At 38.4% G+C, this 25,532-nt stretch overlaps 7 protein-coding genes across 7 annotated transcripts; 3 read left to right on the plus strand and 4 right to left on the minus strand.

Moving 5' to 3' along the window:
* Positions 1 to 10,260: 10,260 nt before the first annotated feature.
* CGCS363_v011183 (uncharacterized protein) lies at positions 10,261 to 10,584 on the plus strand (the record flags this gene model as incomplete). The annotated part of the gene is made up of 1 exon (XM_036643032.1): positions 10,261 to 10,584. The coding sequence occupies one exon, from the start codon at positions 10,261 to 10,263 to the stop codon at positions 10,582 to 10,584; it is 324 nt and encodes a 107-aa protein (XP_036492294.1).
* Positions 10,585 to 10,890: 306 nt separating this feature from the next.
* On the minus strand, positions 10,891 to 11,586 carry CGCS363_v011184 (uncharacterized protein; the record flags this gene model as incomplete). Its single annotated transcript, XM_036643033.1, has 2 exons — positions 10,891 to 11,043; positions 11,098 to 11,586. The coding sequence occupies 2 exons, from the start codon at positions 11,584 to 11,586 to the stop codon at positions 10,891 to 10,893; spliced, it is 642 nt and encodes a 213-aa protein (XP_036492291.1).
* Positions 11,587 to 13,366: 1,780 nt separating this feature from the next.
* On the minus strand, positions 13,367 to 14,282 carry citE-1 (Short chain dehydrogenase citE; the record flags this gene model as incomplete). The annotated part of the gene is made up of 3 exons (XM_036643034.1): positions 13,367 to 13,527; positions 13,577 to 14,009; positions 14,085 to 14,282. 3 exons carry the CDS (start codon positions 14,280 to 14,282, stop codon positions 13,367 to 13,369), a joined length of 792 nt encoding a protein of 263 aa, XP_036492290.1.
* A 544-nt stretch (positions 14,283 to 14,826) lies between these two features.
* Positions 14,827 to 16,876, minus strand: CGCS363_v011186 (putative transporter; the record flags this gene model as incomplete). Its single annotated transcript, XM_036643035.1, has 6 exons — positions 14,827 to 15,255; positions 15,308 to 15,691; positions 15,741 to 15,944; positions 16,007 to 16,182; positions 16,234 to 16,589; positions 16,644 to 16,876. The coding sequence occupies 6 exons, from the start codon at positions 16,874 to 16,876 to the stop codon at positions 14,827 to 14,829; spliced, it is 1,782 nt and encodes a 593-aa protein (XP_036492293.1).
* A 1,566-nt stretch (positions 16,877 to 18,442) lies between these two features.
* On the plus strand, positions 18,443 to 19,429 carry CGCS363_v011187 (uncharacterized protein; the record flags this gene model as incomplete). Its single annotated transcript, XM_036643036.1, has 2 exons — positions 18,443 to 19,255; positions 19,310 to 19,429. 2 exons carry the CDS (start codon positions 18,443 to 18,445, stop codon positions 19,427 to 19,429), a joined length of 933 nt encoding a protein of 310 aa, XP_036492292.1.
* A 210-nt stretch (positions 19,430 to 19,639) lies between these two features.
* Positions 19,640 to 20,473, minus strand: CGCS363_v011188 (uncharacterized protein; the record flags this gene model as incomplete). The annotated part of the gene is made up of 1 exon (XM_036643037.1): positions 19,640 to 20,473. The coding sequence occupies one exon, from the start codon at positions 20,471 to 20,473 to the stop codon at positions 19,640 to 19,642; it is 834 nt and encodes a 277-aa protein (XP_036492022.1).
* Positions 20,474 to 22,412: 1,939 nt separating this feature from the next.
* Positions 22,413 to 23,855, plus strand: CGCS363_v011189 (uncharacterized protein; the record flags this gene model as incomplete). The annotated part of the gene is made up of 1 exon (XM_036643038.1): positions 22,413 to 23,855. One exon carries the CDS (start codon positions 22,413 to 22,415, stop codon positions 23,853 to 23,855), a length of 1,443 nt encoding a protein of 480 aa, XP_036491407.1.
* Between the last annotated feature and the right edge of the window lie 1,677 nt (positions 23,856 to 25,532).

Consider the following 25,532-nt stretch of genomic DNA (forward strand, 5'->3'; position numbering starts at 1 on the left):
AAGGATACTCTTAACCTTAAAATATTTATATAATTTAAGCTAATATATATCCTTATTTTCTTATATATTAATAAAGCTATAATAATTATCTTATTAATTAAAGAGGTTAATACTAAATACTAATATTACTATAAGTTAAGTTATTAATATTACTAAATATATATTTATATTTAATAGAATATCTAAATAATAAGCTAATTTACTAACTTAGTTAATAACTTTAAAAGGGATATATTAATAATTATACTTTAATATTAAGCGTCTTAATAGAAAATATCTTAATCCTATTTTAAAGTATACCTAATCTCTTAATTTAAATATAATAAAATAGTATTTTTTATTATAATATTCCTTTATATAAAGCTAAGCTATAATAATTAAGATTTTTATTTCTTTTTAAAATATTTTATAGTTAAGTTTTAGATTTAAGTCTCTTAAGATATTTAAAATATTATTTATACTTATACTATAAAGAATCTAATTTAATAAGTAGCTAATTACTTAAGAGTAAATATTATTTAGATTATACTAAAGATTAAGAAGTAGTTTACCCTAATTACTATTTATAATATTTAAAAAATACTAAATAGCTAGTTTAATAGTTTAGTTTTTTCTTTCTAATATTCTATTAGTTTATAGATAATATATAGTTAAAAACTTTAGCTTAATATTAAGTTTAGTTTAAAATAATATCTAAAATTTTAATAAGAATTTATAATTATAGTCTAAAATAATTACCTTAAGAATTCCTTAGTTTCTATATTAGAGTTCTTAAAGAAGTAAATATCTTTAGATTTTAGTAGTATATATTAAGTATCCTAAGATAAATAATATTACTTTTAAGAATTTATTATTAACTATAAAAATAATATTAAGTAATAAGAAGTTTTCCTATTTATAACTAAAGTATCTTAATAGTATTTTAAGAAGATTAATAATAAAGTCTATTATAATAATATAAAATAGAATAAATAGTATTAAGATTAGTTATATAGTTCCTAATAGTAGTTAATAATTAATACTAAATATTTTATAATAAGGATAGTTTTAAATATATACTTTTACTTAGTAATATAACTTTTAAATATAAAAGTTATTATTTAGTACTTTCTATATTTATTACTCTCTAAAATAATAATAATTATTATAAGCCTCTTTAATTAATAGTATTACTATTTCTTTTAGTATATAAAGTTATTACTTAAGGTTATAGTAATTAATATAATAAAGGAGGCTATTATATATAATAAAGTTAAACTTAATATTATCTTATTAGTTACTTAATATATTATATATTTTCTTCTATAATTTTGATTCTTTATATGTTTAAATAAGTTTAGTTTTAAAATTATTATTTAATAAAGCTTTAGTTATAAAATTAACTCCTATTAGTATATTATCTTATACTTTATTAAGTTCTCTAATATCTTCTACTAATATCTTAGTTATTAGTATATATAAAAATATATTAGTAATAATATTTAATATCTTAAGAATATAATAGTATATTAGTAAAAATTAGCTAAGATATTTAGATAATAAAGTTAGGTATAAATTTAACCTTATTTTATTTTTAGTTTAAAGTAATATTTACTTAATAATATTATAAGTAGCTAAGTAATCTATAAGAATAATAATAAGCTTATTATAAGATAATTATATTAGTAATCTACTTTTCTTAACTACTTATATAAAATAGGCTACTTTAAGTTCTATTAACTAGTATTTTTACTTAGCTATATTAAGTACTTTACTTATATAGGTAATAAGTAATATATCTATTTATTTAATAGTATTATAAGGTTTCTAAATAATACTATCCTTAAGTTAAAAAATTAAGGCTAAATATCTATATTCTTTAGAAGAATTAAGCTAAATAAATAGCTACTTATTAAGATTATAGTGAAATACTATATTATTATCTATTAAAGTATTCTTAATATTATTAAAGTTTATAATCTCTTCTTTAATTAGAATAAAATAAGTGTTTTAGTAGAATATTTTTCTAGCTATACTTTTATCTTTACTTTATATATAAGCTTATATAAGTAATAATATTTTTTATTCTTATAGTAGTTATATATAGTCGCTATATCGTAATATAATATATTAAAAAAATCCTATAGCTTTAATCTAATATTTAAGTTAATAAAAGTTATAAAAGTATTTTATTTTTATAATAGCGTTAATATAATCCTATATATTAGATAGTCTAAAGGTGTTAATAGTAAATCTTAATAATTTAACAGATAGATATCTAATAAATAACTTTTATATAGATAATAATAGACTAACACCTAAAAATAGTTTAAAAATAGTATTAAGATATTTTAAGTAGCTTTTAAGGTTAGTTAATATTATTATAATATTATTAATAAAAGTATATATAAATTCCTTATAAAGTTATAAAAGTTTATCTATAATATATTAAGTATATATTAGAGAGTTATAAAAACTTATAAGTATAATTTTTAACTATTCTTAGCCTTAATAGCTAATAATTATAAAGCGTTCTCTATATTCCTTCTTAATAAGAAACTAATAAAAAAATAATTAAGTATTAATAACTATAATTTAAACTTTTCCCTTTAAGTGTTTAATTATATCTTATTTAAGGGGTATTAAGTATATATCTAAGACTATAGCCTTATTTAATACATATAAATTAATAACTATTTAGCCTTTATATTTACTATTAATAATACGCTACGTTATAAATATAAGAGCTTTAAATAGTATAAGTTTAGATTTTCCCTATTTTATTTAGTTTTATATATATAACTTATTAAAGATAGTATTTATTAATTTCTTATCTTCTTTACTAGCTAGGTATAGATATTATCCTATATTTATTTTTTGCTACTTATTAATAAGTTTAATATATAAGTATTAGTTTTCTAAAAGGTTAATTAAACCTTAGTTAATCTAAACCTTAAAATAATAAGAGATTACTTCCTTAAAGCGTTAAATAGCTTTTTTACTATAATTATAAATATAAACACTTTCTTTAGTAATTATAATAAGTAAGCTTTTTAGCTTAGTAATACCTATCTTATTATTTATACTAATAATTCCTTTATAAATATCTCTCTATTTTAGCGTAAAATTATCCTTAGTATCACTTTAAGTAGTAAAGGATTTATTAAAGTTAGAGGTTAAAAGCTACTCTTATTTAGCAGCTAATTATTTAGGTAACTAAACTAATATAGCTAGTTTTTAATCTATAAAGTGAAAAACAAAATGCTATATTAAATATTTATTTAATAATATTAATATAGTAGCTTATAAATAATTATAAGTTTATAATTTAATAAAGCTATTAGATTTAAATAGTAATAACGTTCAAAGTTTAATTCTATATTTAATCTTTAAAAAATAAAAAGTATTATTAATAATAGGAATAAATAGTGAAGCGTTTATATATATAAATATATACCTTTTTTATTTTAAGCTAAATAGAAGGGATTCTATTTTAATCCTATTAGTATAGTAATTTAAAAAGTTACCTAATTATATAGTAGTATTACTACGTTAGTAGTAATATATATAGTAAAGGTCTTTATTAAAACTTTAGAATAAATCTATAAAGGTATATAAAGATTACTATAAGATAGAATATAAATATAAGATTTAAAGTTTAAAATATTAATACTATTTAGAATATTAAAGTTTTACTTTATAAATAAACTAATATTAAGATATAATACTAACTAAATATTTATTTATAGTTTAGTAGTTATTATATATTTACTTAGTAACTAACTATAAATAAGTATTAAGAAAGTAATCTATATAATAGTTTTTATACTTCTTACTCTTTATAACTTAAACACTTTAAGTTACTTAGTAATAATATAAAATTAATAAAAATAAGCCTTACTAATTATAAACCTATCTATATTAATATCTATATAAATTATAATTAGCAGTCTATCTTAAAAACCTTAAATAATAATCTTAGTATAAATATACTTATAAGATTAAGTATTATTATAATATTAAGGCTTAATAGGACTAATAATAGTAATATTTAGTTATAATAATAAGAAAGTTTAATATAAAAAAATACTATTAAAATCTAAATATAGCTTTATATTATATAAATAAGTATTATATATATAGATTTTAAAGTTAATTAATATAAAATTTAAAAATAAAGTAGTATTAAAAATAAAGTATTTATTATTATAATAAAGAAGATATCCTAATATCTTTAAAGTGTAATCTTTATTTATTTAGAATAAAATATTAGCTTAATCTATACCTTTAATATTATAATTATCTTTATCTTTATTATCTATACTAATAACTAAGTCCTTATTATAAGCCTCTAAAGTATTAATAGCTTTATAATACTAAATATAATTATAATTATTATTATAAAATAAGTTATTATTATTAGTATTATTAACTTATTACTTAAGTTTAGAAGTAGTATATATAGAGGGATATCTTAGCGTTTTTAGATATTAACTATATTAATTATAATAGTTTAGTTAATATCTATATCTAAATTATATTTAAAGCTTCTTAAGTTATACTAACTTATTATAAGTTAATAGTAATATAACTAAAATATTTATAGTAGTTCTTATATTCTTAACTAATATTAAACTAAAGACTTTAAACTTTTTTAATTTTAAATAGTAAGGATAATAACTTAAAGAGGACTTAAGTATTATTCCTAATATTAAATATAAAGATATTATCTTTATATACTTATTTCTAGTAGTTAATAATAAAAAGTTATACTATAATCTTTTAATAACTATTTTATACTAACTTAGTATTATATTTTATAAGCTAGCTATAAATTTATTATAGTTAGTTAATCTATTAAGCTTTAAAATACTTATAATAAGCTTAATATCTATCTTATTATATATTATAGATAATATCTTTATTTTAAACTCTTCTATATTATAATAAAGTTAAGCTACTTTAATTATCTAGTAGTAAATATTATTAAGTTTATAGTTATAACGCAGCCCCCCTATAAAAAGACTATAGCAAAATTCACCTTATATATAGGCATAATTCTAGAAACACTATATAGGTACCTTAACCTATACCCTCTACTAATTAAGGAAAACAGTATAGAAACCCTATATATTCCTACTAATAAGTAAACCCTTATATAAAGTTAAACGCACGCCTTAGCTAAATAGACTAGCAGAATAGTAATAGCGCTAGCTATATAGTATAAGGCTAGCAGCGCTATATAGTAGGGCTAATTATATTAAGGCTAAAAAGGTTATTAAAGCTCTTATAGCTTAGTAATAGCTTTACTAAACCTTCTAGTAAGGTAAATACTACTATAAGAGAGATAACTCCTTAACTAAAGAGGTTATTTATAAATACTACTAAATAGAGATAACTCCTTAACTAAAGAGGTTATTATAAGAAGTTCTTATAGCTAGAAGTATAAAAAGCTCTACTACTATATATAAAGCTTATATCTTTCCCTTTTCCTCTTCCTTATTAACTTATAATAGATCCTTTATAATATCTATACTATATAAGGAATATAAGAATACTAACTTTATACTAAGTATACTTTTCTTTAAGAAAATAGCTAAAATTATCGCTATATAGTATAATATCTATATATTAAATAAAGTTCTTAAGTTTAGTAAGTATTCTAACTTTAATTAAAAGTAGTTTATTATAGTAGTATTAGATAGAGCCTTTAAGAATACCTCTAAAAAGGACCCTCTTTATACTATAATTAAGGTAATAAACACCCTTAATAGCCTTAGGGTAGAGGCTATATATATCTCTAGCTATTTTAAAGAGTAAGCTTTCTTTATATAAACCTTCTATAATACTAAAGTAGATATAGCCTAAGCCTAAGTATAAGCTTAATAGAGCTTAAATATTAATAAGTATGCCTTATACTAATTATATAGAGAAAGTGTTATTAATAATAATATAGCTGCTTTGAAGGCGTTAGTTAGCCTAATTAAATAAGAAGATAATAATAGTAATAACTTACTTCTAAAGAAGCTATTATAGCAGATAGTAAAGTAGTAATAGGGATAGTGTTTAATAGTAATATAGGTGATATATAAGAGAGAGGATAGGTTAATAGTTTAATAATTTATAGTAATTAAGTAATTAAGTAATTATAAACTATATTATTACTGAAGTGAAGTTAAAAATAGTGAAGTTATGTGTATATATAAGTGCAGCTGAGATTAGGAGAGTTATAATTATGTAACTGAAGGCTGTGTGTATTATTAGGAGGCGTGGAGTTAGGAGGTCTATCGCTCTAAGCAGGTAAAAATCATAGTAAACAGCTAGAGGCTGTAGTAAATATTATAATAGTTATAAATATCTCCTAAAGTATATTATTCCTTAAATAACTACACTTTAGTAAGTTTATATAGAAAGCAAAATCTACTAAGTAATAGTTTCTTTTATTATATAATTCTAACTTAAAGGTCTCTTAAAGCTAACTTCTCTTTAATTATTAAGTTAGTATAATACTAATTTAATATATAGTAAAATAATATCTAATAGAGGTTTAAAGCTATAGTAGCTATATTATTATTATTAGATTTAATATAACTATTAATAATATTAATAAAGTAATATATATTTTAGTAAACTATCTTAGAACTTCTATTAATATAGATATTATCTACTTTATTATTATATAGAAGTAAATTAAATAAGCTAATTATATCTATTTTAAATTATAATAATAAATATCTTATATTATCTATAAAAGAGCTAGATAATATATAGATAATATAGTCTCTATCTAAAGTAATAAATATAGATAGAAAGTTATAATTAATAGATATTCTATTATTAAACTATCTTAGCTTAATAAGCTTCTATTAAGCTTTAGAAGAGTAATAATTTAGTTAGTTTTTATTATTTCTTCTTTTACTATAATCCTTATCTTTATAGTTCTTCTTATTATTAAGATTACTTCTATTATTATTATTACTTAGATCTCTTTATAGAGTAGAAACTTATTCTATATCCTTAATTTACTTTTAGATATTATTATTAAATATAAACTCTTTTTTTTTTAGTATAGTTAATAAAGTAAGCTAAAGTTTAAGATAAATAAGCTAATACTATCTTTAACTATAATAACTTTATATATTATTAGATTCTAATATATTATTTTAGCTTTAATTAAAAAGAAGTTTAGTTATATAATAAATAATATCTACTATTATAATAGTTAATTATTCTAATAATATAATTAAGGTCTTAATAGTTAAGTTAAGTGTTAATAGTTAATTACTTAATATTTCTAACTTTAGAAGTAAGGATCTTAAAATACTTAAGAATCTTTATCTAAAGTTAATATATTCTTCTAAAGTTAATAGAACTACTATTAATTCTTAATTTTAAGATAAAATATTAACTAAATATTAAGGTTTTAAGCTTTTTAGTTTCTCTATATAGCTAATATTTAAGGTTTTATAACCCTCTATCTTTCTATTATTACTAAAAAGTAAAGTAAAGTTAAGTTCTTATTTTAAGGCGTTTTTAATCTTAATATATCTTATATAATATAATATATTAAGATAATATTATTATTTAACTAAGTTAGTAAATATATTAGGATTATCCCTCTAAGTTTTTAATACTTAGTTTTTAAGTCTTATAGCGTTAATATAAGCTTCTCTTTTTAAGTTTATAGTTTAAATTTATCTATAGTAGTTTATTATATAATATTTAAATCTTTTATAAGCTATAGCTAAAATTATAGCTTATATATTAAAGTTAAGTAGTAAATATTTAGTTAGAATAAGTATTCTATAAAACTTCTCTAAATAGTTTTTATAAATAACTTAGAAGTTAGTAATTATTATATAACTAATAAGCTTAAGTAATTTAACTTTAAGGTTTTTTACTACTTTAAGATTAGTTAATATTATTTAAAATATAATAGTGAGGTTTTATATCTTTTTAGGATATTCCTAGTTAGAGAAAGAGTTTAATATAATATTATTATTATTTAAGCTTTATAAGATTAGCTATACGCTAGAACTTAATTATTAAACTTAATAAAGTTAACTATTAATATAAGGTTAGCTATTTTCCTTAATTTAAGGGAGGTAAGTAACTATTAAGGTTATACTACTAATTAATATATATTATATTAGTAATATAGTTATAGTAATATATATATTATAAAAGTTAACTATATTTAAGGCTTTAGGCGTATTAAATACCCTAAAAGCTTTAAAGGCTTTTGCTACGTTTAACACGCTAACTATGTTAATTATATTAAGCGTAGTTAGGGCGCCTATCATGCTGAAGGCAGTGAACGCCTTCACTACGTTACATATTAATTAAGCTATAAATAATTTAGATTTATAATAAAATTAGTTCTTTATTATTTATATTATCCTCTTTTTTAAATATATTATAAAATAATATAAATATATTATTAATACTATAATAAGAAACTATAAATATATTATTTATAAATTAAATAATTTAATAAGAAGTTAAGTTAATTAAAGTTAAGTTTAATTAAAATAATAATATTAATAAAAATAGAGTATTTTAAAACTAAATTATATATAGTAGATCTTTTTTTTATTCCTTTTATATTATTATTACTTTTTAATAAAAAAATACTTTTAGAGCTTTTTATAATAATAGAAGGATTATAAATATATATTTTCTTTATAATATAAACTTAGCTATTATTAAATTATTAGTTTTAAATTTAGTTTTAATAATAATAACCTCTTTAGTAGTTTCTTTAGTAGCTTTTTTAGTAATAATAACTTAATAAGCTTTTTTAATAAGTATAATAATCTTAATTAATAGTAAAGTAAAGTATTAAAGAAGATCTCTAGTAGTATCTTATACTAGTTATTATATATATTATTATTTCTATATATTATTAATAATAAGTAATAAATAATACTTAGAAAAGTTATTATTTATTTATTAAGCTATATAATAATATTTAAGAGGTATTATAATACCTTTAAATAATAAGATTTAATAGAAATAGATTAATTAAAGCTATTAGAATAAGTTAATTATTATAATATAAATATCTATATAGCGTTAAGTAAATTTTATATATATATAGGGATTATATATATATAATTTCAGTAAAAAGGGGGGGCGGACGCTATCAACGCAACGGAGTGTAACATCGGTAATGCTCAGCTATTTTCCATGGTTACACTGTCCACATTAAGAATACAGTTAAAAATGTGTTATAAGACTAGCCGATTGCTATTGGGCTGTCGTGGCCTAAAAGGGAAGGGCCGGGTATATGTACATTCAATGATGGTTTGTGATGAGACAATAGGCTCCCCATTGTAAATGTTGGCATCACAAGCCACTATATGTAACTTTCCATAGCTCATAACTACTTGATCGCTGGCCCACCGGCCTATCGTTATGGTGATGTCCTGTGGACTTGACGTTACACATCAAGTATCATGTAATCGGGTGATTTTGAACAACCTTTGGAGTAATATCATCCGCGATTTAAGCGAGTCGTGGTCGTGTTACGATCCCGCGGAGTGTGACCAAGCGCATTGAGTGAGCGTCCGTTATTTCCGTGTAGCCTAGCTGGGGCACGCGCAATCTCCAGAATCGGTGCAATTAAGAACTAATCATAGCCGGTTCCGCAGTTTCAAAAGCTAAGTAGGAAATTTCTTTCCTCCAGTCTCACCTATTGCACAAACATGCCCTTTACCCAGCACCGCCGTTCGATATCTGTGACGAAGTTCTGGAGTGATATAGGATGTTTCATAGACGGGCGGCTGTTTTGTCGGCTCTCGAATTGTGTTTTGAACAGCGTCACCATCGGGCACCGCGAGAAGCTCAGCGGTCACTAATAACGTCACAGCTTGCAGAAAGAGGTAACAGTCTCACTCTGTACCGCAACACAGACGTTACTATAGTCATGAGACCAAAGTGTAAGCGGCATGAGGGTTGACATGATTTGGCCGTATTCTTGTCAAATTCTAATATGAATATATAAGAGCTGAAATTCTCGTCCATCGTCACTGCCTTTCGTGTAATTCAGAGACCAGCCTTCTCAGTTTACTCAGCCCAAACCACCTTCGATTCCAATCACCAAATGAAGAAAATTGCTTTTATCATGATATTCTGTGGTGTTGGTTCCGCAGCACCTGCAAACGAGCAGCGTCAAGCTTCAACATTCTACAAAATTGACGACTTCTATGCTGGGTCAGGGCCGAATCTTCATCTACAAGCTACAGCTTCGAAGTCGGCATCGTTACCGAAAGCGGCGCCATGATCAACCAAGCGTCTTGCAGGTCCAGCAGTGGCGACAACTACCACAGCCCTTCGATTCCGCCTACTTGGACGGAATGGTGCACCGATAGCTACTACAACTTCACTTCTGTCTCGGGAAGAGACCACGACTCGCATGGATACCATCTCAACCTCACGGACTCACTCGGCGGGCGCGGGACTCAGTTCTATCCGCGGTCACTGGTCTATCGCGTGCAGAATAATGCGAACCCCGACGACCCCGACCCGTTCCCCAACTATGCGCTCCGTGCCACGAATGCGAGTTATGCTCCACGGTGCACGCACTCTGCTGCATCTTCTTAGGCTGTGACATCACAGAACGATCTGAGAGTTGCGATACGCGGTGGAATACCTGGTGGAAAGTCTCGGGCTTTGGGGTACTTATGTTATGAACTTGTCATAAGAGACATTTTATGAAAGCTTCCCCTTCACGAAGCCAATGAAAAATTAAGAAAACCAGATCTTCCAAATTACTATCTACTCTCTAGAAGGCCATATGTACAGGTATTGTCAATATGATACATGGCATTTCACACCCCAGCTCAATCATACCACATTCATGGTCATGACCCATCAACTTCCTTTGCTCTAACATGTGCCTTAGAAGACTTAAGCATCGGTCAGGACGACATAGAAGCCGAGAGGGCAGCCGTCGTTGCTCTGTTGGAAAGAGAAGACGGTATCGGGAGAGCAAAGGCTACCAGAGACAGTAACAGTTCCGGGAACGTTGGCGGGAATGCCACAAGGGGCGCTGTTGACGATCTGAGATTCTGATGTTAGCTTATGAGCCATGTCGGACGACGATGCAGGACTTACGTAGCTGTGACCGGGAGTCATGGTGGGGGGAGGGTTGGGAGGGCTCGGGCCAGGCGCAGGCTGCTTGTTGTAGGAAGTGACTCCGGCCACGGCACCGGCGCCGATAGCGTATCCAGTGAACTGGAATGTACCCGGGCCGTGGAAGAGGTACTTTCCGAGAGCCTGCTGGTCATATGAGGGAAAGTCGAAAACGAGGTTGCAGACCTTGCCCTGGGTCTGAGCAACAGGCAAGTCGAGGTTGAAGACGGTGCAGACGTCGTTGGGGGTCACAATCGCCATCTTGGTGGCGGGGAAGGCAACGCTGGGCAGGTTCTTGGAGATGGGAACCAGCAGGCTGGTGTTCACGTAGGACTTGCCGAGGGTGCCATCGGGCTGGGCGGTGTTGGTCGGGCAAGTCTTGCCTCTCTTGCTTCCGTAGCTGTCAGCGCTGGGGGCAGCAGCCGCAGAGAGGGCGAAGGCCAGGGCGGTGGTGATGGTAGAAGTCTTCATGTTGAAGTTGGGGTTGAGCTGCCGGGCTAGAATAAGAGCCTTGAGACCTGAGGCTGATGTATGAATATGTAAGATCGGAGAAGAGAAGTTGAAGAAGTGTGTTGCTGTAGATGAGATTGGAGACGGATAGGAGGTTCCTGTCTCTTTATAGATAGTTGTTGTTGTGAGGTTCTATTGCAGCCTAGATGTGCAGCTCAGATGCGGCCTCGGATTATAGCTACTGCAGCTTATTGCCGAACAGGATGGCAGATTCTCTTGCGGCTGAGAGAGTTGCGTGTTGAGCTTTCTCCGGAGGACGCATCGCTTTGAATAAAAAGGCTCCCAACCCCACGGTAACGGTTGCTGTGTCCCAGCGTTGACGCGGCAGATGACTTCGTTCTAGAGCGAAGGAGCAGCGCTCCGACTACGCAAACTGGTTAAACGAAAAATATTAGTCCATGCACGTTGGTGGTAGTTGCCGCGCTCTGGCAATTTCGGGGAAGTTTTCGCTCGATGCGGTCAGATTTTAGACCTGGGGTCGCGGGTCTTCGCCCTAGCCCGCAAAATCAAGCGTCGGCCGGCATATTCAGCTTGATGTCAGCTCGACGACCAAGCGCGAAAAACGTGGCGCACAACGGTGCCAATAGTCAGGCACCAGACCAGAAGCAAAAAAGAAAAATGGCGCGGAGATCCTCGTATGCCAACGCTGTGACTCGGAGCCGATTGCCGGTTGGTTTTGGTTCCCTTTCGGCCTGCGCAGTTGCAAACTCAACAAATGTTGATAATGCGAGGGCGAAGGGAGCCCGATGAGAATCAACAGCCGCAACGGACTACCCCAACTCTTGGTTGCATGTATTGCTTCAAGGATGAGTTTGTGAGCAATTCGTACCCTTGCTGCATTTTCTTGACGTTGACGAATCCCATCCTGCGTTCCTGCGTCCCCGGCGCGGGGATTTCAATGTTGTGTAGCATAGACGCAACGCAGATGTAGGTAAGCGGCTTATGTGAGTTACCTAAAGAAATACGAAGTATCTCTCATCTTCACTAAAATGGCTTGCCGTTCGGTGAGTAAGATGCGCGAAACCGTTGCGAATCGCTACATGTTACTATCTGGTTGGCTGGCAGTCTAAATGTTGGTGCCGATCAAATGCAGTGCTGATCGTAATCCAGGGATTTAGACATCCATAGATGCCTTTGACGTCCGGCACTATGCTCTCTAGCGCCGCTTATCATTCAGGGTCGCGAATCGCGATGAACCAGGCAGACTACAAAGAAAGACGCTTTTCACCTCCAATCGGGACAACGATTTTCACCACGCTAAATGTCACTTCAGGTGTCCTGAGGGGATGTCTTAGTAGACATCTGATTAACACTGACGTGGGTGCTTTTTGCAGTGATGCCGCCTTGGCGCCAACTCTCTCACTGGCACTAAAGAATCTGATTGAGCATCCCCAGAAAAAGCGCCTGCAATTGCGGATACTTGCTTCAAGTTGGTATATGATACATACATTCGCGGATAGTTTCAGCGCTACGGGTGTCTTGAACAAGATGTGACCTCAACTGGCTAATGCCGGCCGCCCGGTCCGTCAAATCAGTGCCGCCCACGGCGACCAAGGACCCACTCGGCTTCCGGGAAGAGTCGAGGGCCCGGGCAGTACAGCGGAGAGTGTCTCGACAAATTCTATCAATCAACACGAAGGTTCGAGCTTAACATGCTGCAAATTCTGCATTTATAATCAAGTCTCAGCGTAGGTAATCTTTTCACAAGACAACCCTCCAAACATCGATGGCTAAGGTACCGTCACAGGCCTCGCAACATCAAGCTGAGGTCTGAACCACCCTCAATCTTCCCAGCACTAGCCTTGAGCTCCTCCACATCCCAGTTGGCGAAGACAAATCTCCCATTCAGGAAAGCCGCTTCTTGGCTGGTGGCCCAGACGAGAAAGTCTGCGGGAAGAGAGACTAAAACGTGTCAGCAATTGGAAGCTCGTTTAAGTCAGTCGGTACGCACTGTCGTCATATGGAAATTTGAGTCCCGCCTTCTCAAGCTCTTCAGCCATCGGAGTCTGGATGAGACCTGGGTGCACCGAAATGACCCGCAACTTGTCCTTGTTCTCCGAAGCAACGTACTCTGCTAGCTTCAAAGAGGACATCTTGCTTGCCACATACCCGCCCATGCCCGGTAGCGGAGGCATGATGCTTCCGGCAGTGTTGAGGACGATAAGGACTGGTAGAGATGGACCTTTTTGGTCCGAGGTAGTAGCAGCCAACATAGCTTGGGCCAAGGTCAGGAAGCCTTTTATGTTTACTTCGAATGCCTTCCAGAGCTCGTGGAGGGGCGCGGTTGCTAGAGGGCCCAGGGGCGGGAGGGCTCCAGCTGCGTGTATGACGATGTCGATACGTCCGAACTTGGAGAATATCTGGTTGAAAGTAGACTTCACAGCCTGTTCGTCGCAGACATCGACAGCAAAGCAGGCTGTCCCCGTGTTGAGGCCTTTCTAATGAATTGACTTTGCAACCTGCTCAAGTAACTCCACTCGACGGCCGAGGAGAATCAAGGCTTTTGCTCCGGCTGTGGCGAAGGAAAACAAAGCGGCGTTTCCAATTCCAGATCCGGCTCCAGTTATGAGGACGACTTTGCCGGCGGCGGAGATCGACGGATTCGTAGCAGAAATTGCCTCGTAGCTTGCGCTGTGGGTAGTGGGAGTGTAAGACATATCTAATTATGGTACTGATTGATGATGGCAAGTGTGATTTGATCTGGTTAGATTCATTCTACCAGATTCTTGGGAGACGGTAGCTGGATCTTTATAGGAACATAGGTAGACCGATAAGTTTCTGGTTTGCACGCAAAGCCATGGATTTCACGATTGGTCTTCATTCGAGTTTCAGCTCATGAAGGACTCCAGGTGGAGTGACAGTATCCTCATTGCAGCAGATGGAGGCAGATTGTTATCATAAGCGCGCGGGAAGGAATTGATGTGCGCTGTATTTGTAATCGTTTTCAGCTGTTCATACAAACGGGCAGTGATGCTGATTTGCAATCGTCGAAGATTCACGGACTTAGTGTTTCCTAATACGGCATTTCCTGAAAGAGTAGAATTACGTCCGTTTCTATTGAGTGGGCCACTGCACTGATCACCGCTGCCGACAGCGCCGAATATCCTCAGTTGCATGTAATCCCCGTTGAGATTCTTCGCAGATTCTTGCTTTTCTGGTTAATGATGCCCGAAAAAAACAATTTGCATAGTCTTGTCAAGTTTAGCGGTGCAAGCTCCCGGCTCTCTGTCTCGGCACCCCATGCTTGCTCTCGCTGACACGTCTTTCCAAGCCCCATTCCTCCTCCCGAGAACCTTCAGGGAGGCCAGGCTTGCCACCTAAACTCGCCAGCACCATCTTATTTGTTGCTGTGAAATCATCCAGTATCTGCAACTCTTTCTGGGTGAACCATCTCGGCACTAACACAACTCTCATGGGGATGAGCAGGATGATCAGAACCGGGAAGCCTATTGCTGCAAGGGTGTGCGAGATAGCTACACACGCCGCAACATCCGCGAATTGTAGGATAATGTAAAGCCAAATCTTGCGACGGCGCACTTGTAGCAACAGCTCGTCGCGTTGAATGAACCGTTTCTCGGAGTGGAGGAACACGAACTTCTGCAAGATGGAGTTTGACTCAATTGATCCCCACTGACACTCGTTAGTTTTCACCCAAAGACGTTGAACGCTACCATGAACTTACTCCGACCACGAAAAATACACCAGCAAATACCGCGGCCGGCATTGTGTGAAGAACGACAAGAAGAGGCCCGCTCATCGTTCCAATCAGGGCAAGCCCCATCAACAGGTGCGACAGTCGCTGCTCGACGACATGAGTTGCGCTGACAATTGGACGGCGGATCTCAGTGTCCTCCCCCTCTGATGTTGGGATGATCTTAAGGCTTGTCTTGTGGACTGTCAATGAGTCTGTGTGAACTGGAGCTTGGGGAACAAGGCCATTCGGCATCGGGAGCCCAAGGATGCCTGCGACGAAAGTGGTGCACCCGAGAAGGAAGAAATCCCAATGAAACCCGCCAGGTTTCTGAAGTGGGTATTGGCGAGCTTGCGCTGTAATACTGCTGACATTCTATGAAGTGGTTAGTATGAGTTCTTCGACATCCTGGGTTGCAACTTACATGGTCGTAGTAGAAGAGCAACATGGTCAGGAAACCAAAAGGCATGGCAACAAACACCCACTTAACATCGAGACTCCAGAAGTCTATAAGCCAGTTTCGGGGCTGTGTGGGATGGAACGCTGTCTCTATGGGAACTCTCATAATGTGTGCGTCCTTCAAAGGTCCTGGAATGTGGGAGAATCCGACCCAGAAAACCGTAGCAAACTATGGGAATGGACGTTAGGCAATCATTCAAGTATGTAAAAGATGATTTGAAGACGGCTTACGACATAGGCATAGTCTGCAAGAATGCCTCGAAAACCCGCTCTCCAAAGAGTGCTAGAGCCCAGCTTTTCTAGCGCGTAGACCGTTCCAAAATAGAGTATGGCAATCAAGCAGGCCAAGTACCCAGCAGTACTGCCCTCAGTAGTGAATTCATTGACTAGTTCCTCGACTCCTTTGACTACAATGATGTCAATAAACGGTGCCAAGCATAGCAAGGGTGATGACTCACTGATATAGATGATTCCCACGTACAAGCCAAAGGATTCGCTAGAAAAGTCCGTCACGTAGCGCATGTAGTCGCATCCGTTGAAGAGTGCAACTAGCCAGTGGAAGATTGCAGCCCAAATTCCTGTCCAAGCCATGAATTGTGGGTAGATAGAAACGTCATAAATCTTGATGATGTTGTAGATCGTGAAGTTGAAGAGAGAGATCAGGCCGGAGACGCCAACTATCGTCAGGGGCTGGGCGCTGAGTGTGCTAAAGACGACGGCGGCAAGTGCTGAGGAGAAGAGCGCTTCGTTGACACCGAAGAATTCGCCAGTTCTTCGATACATGTCGAGGGTGTATGCAATCGCTGGAAGCAGGCTAGACCGGTTAGCTATGTTTCGATATAGGCACAGTTGGAAAGCGTCATCTTACTTGACAAAGTACATCCGGATTGTACTTGCGACTGTGCGATATGTCCATGCGTCGGCGATATCGCTCCAGTAGTATGGAAACCTTCGCTTGATATCATGGTAGATACCCCGTCCGGGACGAAGCACCCTCCAGCGTCGCCATCCCTTCTCATCCTCATAGGAGTAGGACATCTTCGTCTCAACTGGCCGCAATTGCGTATCGCTGGAGCTGCTGGACTCTGGCTCTGTTGCCATTATGACCTGTGGCAGAGTAGTGGGATGGATGGGAGAATGTAAGAGCGCCAAGCGTTAGGGGTGCAAAAGAAATAGGATTAAGGGACGCTGCGGCCTCAATGAGAAGTCCTGGATGGTTGGATCTTAGACAGCCGCCTCGTTCGTATGAGACAGGAAGCTTGTATTATACAGGATGCAAGAGTCAGGCACAGGCCAGAGATCTTCCTAAAGAAAACATGACTGCAGGGGCAAAGGGTGCGCCGCCGTCTGCCTAGGGTAGGAGCGGTACTAGAATCGTTGCCCGGCGTGACGTCACAGGATCAAATGTTTCGGCTCCATTCGCAGCCTCCGGTATGGGGACTGCCATTGCTTTCGGTATGTCTACCGCCCTGACAAGATATCTGGCTGAACATGCGAAAGCTGATACTCCAGGAACGGCCGACTATCTATGAGAACCATCTCCATCATCTATCTACATGGCTGTTATTGAGCCTCCTCGTTCCTCTGCGATCACACTATATGTTGCTAGTCTTCTTCGCTGTAGATGAGATCCGAAAATGCCCGTTCCCTTCAGATCACGCATCATTTGGCGCACTCTGCCAAGGGGTGACAGTGCCAAGACTCAGCAGGTCTCTGGACGGGCAGAACCCAGCCAGTCCCGAAGGAGAATTGGGGGGAATGTACGATTTCGTCCGTATTTGCGGCACTAGCGCTGGACTAATCTTCAGTTTTCTGCCCGGGCAGCATAGACTTAAACGAACCACAGTGGCACCGTGGCAGGTCCCGTCATTCCCTGGCCACCGTGCCCCCAAACCCGCTCACGTAGCGTTGAGCACATCGCTCCAGAGATTTTTCCATTGCACTTGGTGCAGACGAATGATACGATGGGAACTATGTGACTATGATGCTTCATTCGGCCGCAAATCGGAGTACCTTTGCCGACACAGCTGTCTCCTCACCGTTGCCAGTCAAGAAACAAGAGGTAAACCGGCGTCTGTTGAGTCGCTCATAACTTTTATTAGGGGAAGTAAAAGACATTGCAACATTTCAGCAGCTGCGAGATACGTGCTACTCTGAATGGAGAACATTCTATTTCGTCGACACACTCAAGCGATCAGGCAATTGTGATTGATGTGACATTCGCCTCCTGTTCCAACTCAACATAAATATCTCGGCACAATACTTTAATTCAAGATTGCTTGCGACGAACGCTTGGCTTCCGCATATGTGGCAGACCTTCATTCCACTTTCGTATCTCCGAACTGTCGTTCAGTGGCGCCGAGATGAGAGTCGACTTGGGTGTTAAGTTTCCCCCCGGACGAGGCTGGTTCCATCCTGGAGAAGAGGTGGAGGGAACGATCGATGTTCATGTGCAAGACTCGGTGGCTATTGTCTCTATCATGGTCTCACTTCAAGGTATTCAGTGATATGATTGATGCCGGTGGCTCCAGCTGCTAATGGAGATGGCTCTAGGCAGGCTAGACATCAGATGCGCCGCTGTATTGACACCAGATTCCTCCGCCAAGATGCCGCAATCGAATACGACACAACAGTCACGCAAGGCAAGTATTCTGAAGCACACAGCGCATGGGCTCGCCGCCTGACAATTGGTGGGAGCAGATTTTCAAGCGGTCGTCACAGATCGCCCAGGCCGCGGGAACTCTCAAGGAGGGGAAGCATTGCTTCCCCCTGTCACTTTGTTTTCCGCATTCCACAGCTGACCCCCACTGCGAGACCATTTGCCTCCCACCGTCGACAGGGATCAACACTGCCGGCCTGAAAGTTACCGTCGCCTACGTGTTGAAAGTGAAAATTCAACGACAAGGGATTCTTCGTTTCAACACTGTCAAGAAGACAGAACTACTCTTCCGGCCCCTGCCTCAATTTCGAGTTATTTCGCCGACCATCGGTGATTGCTCGTCCACTTCTTCCATCGCAGCCGAGGAACTGGAATCTCCGCAGCCGCTGGCGCAGGTCGGGAGTACCCTGCCGGCATACAGCCCTTCCCTGCAGCTGAAGATGACCATTCCGGCGCCGCCGGTGCTAAACCCCCATAAGCCTCTAGCGTTGGCTATGGAGGTTTGCGTTCAACCTGACTTGATGCAGAGGCTGGGGCCAATCTCACTACGGAATCTGGTGCTGCGCCTTCGCACCACTACGGCAGTATGTGTGGGCCAGAGCTCGCGAGAGGACGTCAAGTATGATCCCATTTGCGGTATTGTGGGCGATATACCGATTGCTCCTGCGGAAGGGCAAAATGGCTTTTCGCTTGACCCCGGCATTTGGAAAAGCCACGTCGTCCCACTCGTTTCACCAACCTTTGGATCTTCCGTGCTTTCAATCAGGCATGCTTTGGAGGTTATCTGTGGGTTTTCCACAGGTACACACAAGAGGATTCAGGTATGTCGTCAAAGCGAAAAAGACATAGACATGAACTGACTGTGAAGGTACAAGTGCTTGCGAACGGGCGTTGAGGTAATTATCGCGGATGCAGAGTTCAACGACCCCCCGCCGGCTTATGCCATGATCAATGGTATTGAGGAACTGGCCTGCTCCTCCAGTGACGACTTGTAAAATTGAATTTTCAATCTAGTTCATACTTTAGCTGAAATATCAACAAAAGCCATTCTTCGCGATCATCAATGTTCCCACCCTTCCGACGGAATTACACACTTGTCCCAAGTGAAGAATGCTTGGCGAAAGGTAATGTTTTGGTCTACAGTGATCAACTTCTTAATCTTTCTATATTCCATCATGGAGGCACCCTTTGTGCACCATGAACTCTTAAGGGCTTTTGACAGCTCTCTTGCGCCAAAAGTCTGCAACCTCGTAGTCGAGCTTTCTCTGCGTAGGCCCGGCAGCCCAACCACTTGTCCTCAACTCGGCGACCCGGAGCCAGGGAGGCATGGCCTCTTCCCGATTGCCAACCCCGGCGAAGTGAACAAGGAAATCTCCCGGCCTTGCATGATACGCCTCCAGTTTGACCTGCTCATCCGCTGTGAAGTCCCTCTGTGGACCAGGGTAAGCATTGAACCACCACTGAGGTACCCACGTCACATTGTGTCGAAACTTTTCTTCTTGAAGGAGGAGCTCCATGGCACTTTGCTCCGTAAACTTCAGCTCCACGTCCGGCTTGTAGTGTCGGTAAGACAAGATCGAGTCGAAGAGGTCAACGCTCCACCTGTTGACCCTCACTAGGAATACCCCGTTATTCAAACCGTTCCAGTCCGTCGTCGCAAGGAGGTGAATGTTGCCTTTGGGGAACTTGTCTCGCTTGGTGATGTATGCCGGGTCGGGTCCGTTCGCGGCCCATCCAGGAGCAGGGGGCAGGAAGCTTGCTGGAGACCGGCAGTTGTCCAGGACGATGGTGTCGCGGTCGACCCACATCAACCATTCCAGTCTCTCTTCTTTGGGTTTCGCGAGCTCGTCGAGAAGGATCGAAAGAATGAAGGCAGGTTTGTTCCATAGATCGTCGACGATGTTTTCGCAGAGGACATGAACATCGGTGCCGTGGATTATGCTGTGGACCAGATGGGTCCGCAAGGCTCGTTGATAGTGGTGCTGGGGCTCGCCGAATTGAGCGGTGACTGTTGCAATTCGTGGATTCTCACGATCCATCTCTGCAGAGTTGTTCTTGCAGTATTGAATGCTTGTTGACACGTCCTCGGACAGAGAATCATGAATGAATGGGAAACAGTCGTCGTCTCCATGGCAGTGTAAGTGAGAATGTGAAGGCTCCGTCCTACGACGAGGCAGTCGGGTGAGGTAAGGATAGTACATGCAAAACAACTGTATTATTGCAATCAGCTGAAAGATAATGAACAAAGCCTTTACTGACGGGAAGGCTGTTGGGAATTTCATGATTCGGGTGTTGAAGATCGATAGCAGTGAGATTGGACGAATGTTGGCATAGGCTTCAGCAGAGGTTATGGAAAGTAATGGCACTTTAACCGAATGTTCCACGCCTCTTCCTCATTTACATTGCGTATGTTGTGACAAGGTTTCAAGACATTGCTTGGCAAGTCTGCATCAATGTCGCCCTGCTACTGCTCTTGGCCCTTGGCACTGCATTGGCATCTATGAATACGACAAGCTTCCACCGCGGCAGGACGTCGAAGCGGCTCATGCCGAGGCTGAGCAGCACATAGAATTCTGCCCTGGCAGTTATTTCATTCTTGGCTCTACCCCTAATGAAGGCAATCGTCTTTGAGGAATCGTTCCGACATATGGAAAGCCGACTCAAGAAAACAGCGGTACAGATTCGCCGTGATCCACTGGAAGAAATGCATTTGGAATTTAGACCAGAGTGTTGTGCTTGAAGATGAGCAGTGATTTGAACTCACTCACCTCTTCAGCTGGACTTAGGCAACTGCAATGAGAAAATCACCAAAGTAGGCCTGAATGCAACAAGCGACAGATGATTTCTTTCCAACCTTATGCCCACATTAAATGACCGCCACGCTACGTTTGTCACTAGGTATACATGTCATATGGACCCACCGTGACACATCGCGCAGAATCATCGTTTCATCTACTTAGCTTGAGACTTTACAATAGAAACCACCATCAATGAGTCTCGTCTATTTGCTCACATATAAGTCTCAGCTTGCCATTCTCCGAATTTGAGTATGGGATGCCGGCCAGCAGGGTGGTCAGCACAGAACACAGCGAAGAGCCTTGCTACTTTCTATGACGATCTTAACATGCAACGCTTTCACCAACGCAAACGTAATATTGCTGCTGCTAGGTGTGTTGCCAGAAGAGTACACTTTCCTCCACCAGGTTTATGATTCCAACTCCGCTAACCGAGTCTAATGATAGGTGTCAAACAACTTGCGAATAGCAAGGTATTGGAAAGTCTAATCATCGACGTTGTTACGCCGATCCAAAGGTAAGTTTATCGAAGCTCTAGACACGTGTCGCCTTACTGATTGTCCAACCAATCTAAATCAGGAAATGCTGCACCGTCTTCGTGATGTATATTTCCGACATTGCTGGCGCTTTTGCTAAGCCTTTTTCGGATTTGATGCCGTGGATGTTAGACTCTGGACAAAGAACAGGCAGCAGTTTTGGAGGAGATTGCTTGGCTACAAGGCAGACTCAGACGCCCTCCAATAAAACCGGCGATTCTGAGACATGAGGCATTTTGATAGACGAGAAAGTATTGCCAAGGGTTGCCTCAGGCGAAATCAGAGACAGATTCATTCTCTGTGTATCCATGAATGTCAGCTGCCACTGTTTTCATTACATCTAAAGGAAAGGGTGCCCCCTTTTTTATGAAGAGCCTGCGAAGCAAACTTACGTTTCTCCGAATCTGACTTCTTACAAATTCAATTCAGTCGTCTATAATCACTTGAAACTTGTTTGACGACTGTTAGTTCCAATATACCGACCTCCCCACCGTAACTTTGCCTCCCACTGCCTGTTCTCCGCGATGGCTCGCCCATTTTGGTTCCAGCTTTCTCCGAAGCACAGAAAGCCACGCCTTCCGAACCTTCCAGAATGGGCTCGACTACCAAGCGGATGGCGAAAATCAGCAGTTATCAATATCGGCCTTATGTCAGTCGCAATGGTGGTTCTTATCGCCTTTCTGGCTGTTGCGATATCCGAGACTGGCGATATCAAGCAGGCCTGGAAATTCTACGAGAGCGATTGTAGACACGATAACACGAAGAATATGAATACTCTACTGCATTTACTCATCAATGCGCTCTCGACTGTTGTACTCGCGTCTTCAAACTTCTTCATGCAGGTTTTGAATGCACCTTCGAGACGAGAGGTGGATGCAGTACACGCTCGAGGAAAATGGCTTGATATCGGTATTCCCTCGTGGAGAAATGCTTTCTATCTATCTCGATTCAAGCTGGCTGCATGGATTAGCTTATGTTTAACATCAATCCCCATTCATATGTTATTCAACAGCTCAGTATTTCAGATGACCAGTCGATTTGGGGACTTCGGACTCTATGTCGCCAGCGAGTCTTTCCTAAAGGGGGAGCCATACATCTTCCCGGGAGCCAGTTTGTACATCAATAATGGCTTGCAGTTTGAGGACCTCAAAACCGAACGATCTTCAGCAGTACGAAGCAACATCTCAACAACAGCAGCTAAGGTCTCCAAATGGGAGCGGCTGAGCGCAATCCAATGTCAAAACATATATCGTCCCAACCTTTGCACTGGCTTGAAAGACTATCACAACGTCGTATTGATAGTTGATGGCCCGGGCTGGACGCGAGATGATCTTTGGAACCTTTCGACGGTCGCTGACCGGCTCTGGGAACCGATTGTCCCACGATACGAATTAAACTCTCTGTTAATGGAAGATCAATGCAACATGTCAGGAAACACGAGGAGCGGTGTTCCAGGGTGCAATGTGGACTGTTACCAATTGTGGAAACGTGATGGAGGAAGCCGCAGCGCATCCTGGTCTTGGTTGGGCTTACAACCAGAAATTCCGTGGTTGATTCACGTCGAGTCTCCGCATATGTCGCTGAACAGAACATTGTACTCGGCTACCGAAGGAGAGGATTATGAATTTGGAGCCCGATTCACTTCGTTCGAAGTGTCGTACTGCATGGCAGAGCCGTCAATGTCTACTTGCTCAGTAGCCTTGTCAAAGCCCCTCATGCTTGCTGTAGTATTGTCAGTGTTGTTGAAATTGGTTACTTGTGTTGTTGTTGTTTGGGTTATCGGTCCCCAAGAGCCGCTCGTTACCCCTGGAGACGCTGTCATGTCGTTTATCTCCATCGAGGATAGAGGATCATTCTCCGGAGTTGTGACACAAGATATGGTTCGGCGAAGGAAGAGACAATCCAATACGAACAGCGACGTATACACGTTTGAATCAATTGAGCCCCGGCATTGGGCCAAAAGACAACAACTCAGAGCAATGGCTATTCCCCGGGGAGTCTGGGTAAGAACCTGTGGCATATTGCTGATCGGAATAATTGCAGCAGCAGTCTGTCTCTGGCAACAGCTTTCGAATGGGACATCCTTGTAAGCAACCTTGACTCGCATCTGAAGTTCTGAAGTCTACTAACCTCTCGAAGGCGAGGCATAAAGCTGAATGTGGATGAGGCAAGCAGCTTTCTCTATCCCGTCATGGGACCATCTCCTTTTCTCTCTTCGGTGATCATCGCAAATATTCCGCAACTTTTTCTTTCCTTTTGGTATCTCGCGTATAATTCTTTAATCACCCGACTGGAAATGAGCCAGGAATGGGCATTACTTTCTGTTGACTATCAACCACTACGCGTCACCCAGCCCAAGTAGGTCATCTCTTCAGTTTTATTCCAATTGGTATGGTTGAAGAGTGCTGTGTAGCGATCGCCTACACCAGCTATGGAATAGGGCTCCAGAATATCTCTCTCCTTGCGTTTACCACCATACTTCTACCACTCATGGAGCTAACTCTAAATTTCCAGGGGCCTCCAAACTTCCACGTATCGTCTGCAGTTGCCATATAAATACAGTATTCCAATGATAGTACTTAGTACTATTGGCCACTGGTTGCTATCTAACGCCGTATTTATAATTGTGTCTCAAGGCTGTAAGTGAAAGCAATACCAATATCATTACAGAGCCTGACTAACCGTATGATTTTCTCGTGGCAGCGTACTTCAGAGATATGCATGGAGAAGGATCTGCGAGCGACCCGATCAGTTTGTCTTCAGACGCTGTGGTTTCTATTGGCACAGCGTCACTGCCAGTTCTGGTTCTGACAATCCTTGGCCCCATCGCATTGTTACTGCCTGTCCTACTATCAAGAAGAATCCTGCCGGGCTATATGCCTGTGGTTGGGTCAAACTCTCTAGCGATATCAGCAGCCTGCCGTGTTTCCCCGCTGGCAAAAGTTCCTAAAGGTGATGGAAATGAAGTTGACGCCAAAACGTGGAAGCAAAAAGCCACGGAGCTTCAAGATCTCTTAGCGGTGGCCAATCAGCATCGAGAAAGCGAAGGAGACCCTGCCGGGATGAAGAGTATGGTTCTTTACCCCTTAAAGTGGGGTGATGTTAAGATGCCGGAGGACTGGTATAGTGAGATGGGCCACGAGGCGAACGATGTTGGTCATCTTAGCTTTGGGACCGTGGCCGATGACCCTCAGCCTCCCAAGGACGGCCGTTGGTACAGATGAAAGGGAGCAGGAAACACAATTGCAGGGGCCAGCGACCGCAGCGACTCCAGCAACCGCAGCGACTCCAGCGTCTGATACTTGATCAAAGTTAAACCCCAATCGAGAAGTTGTTTGAATAGCCGGTATGACTAAGGAAATCATGAACATGAGGAGAGCATGATGGCATTTGGTCAATCTGGACGTTGCGTTCGCGTAATGATAGCCAGCCCTGTTCAAGTTGCCATCCGGAATGAATAGTGGACAATGAATTAGTAGAGACGAATCAAATCAATCAAGCATCCACAAATAAATGTGGTTGGCGAGAGCTGCACCTCTGTCTTGGGTGAAGGCATTCCGGGTTATCAAGCCTCGGGCAACTCGTCCGATTGTCGGTTGAGATCTACTGTACGGTAGCATCACCTAGGTTCAATTCAGCAGGTCAGTTCAACTTCATCCAGCTTGCGGGGTAACAGGGGGATGCCTACGAATACTGCTTCGTTGCCAAGACACAACAACCCCATATGCCAAGAATCCCCTTGATACGATATCGGAGTGCCATAACCG

Source organism: Colletotrichum siamense (assembly GCF_013390195.1).
Source record: "Colletotrichum siamense strain Cg363 chromosome Unknown KSG_Cg363_contig07, whole genome shotgun sequence".
Taxonomy (NCBI): Eukaryota; Fungi; Ascomycota; class Sordariomycetes; order Glomerellales; family Glomerellaceae; genus Colletotrichum; species Colletotrichum siamense.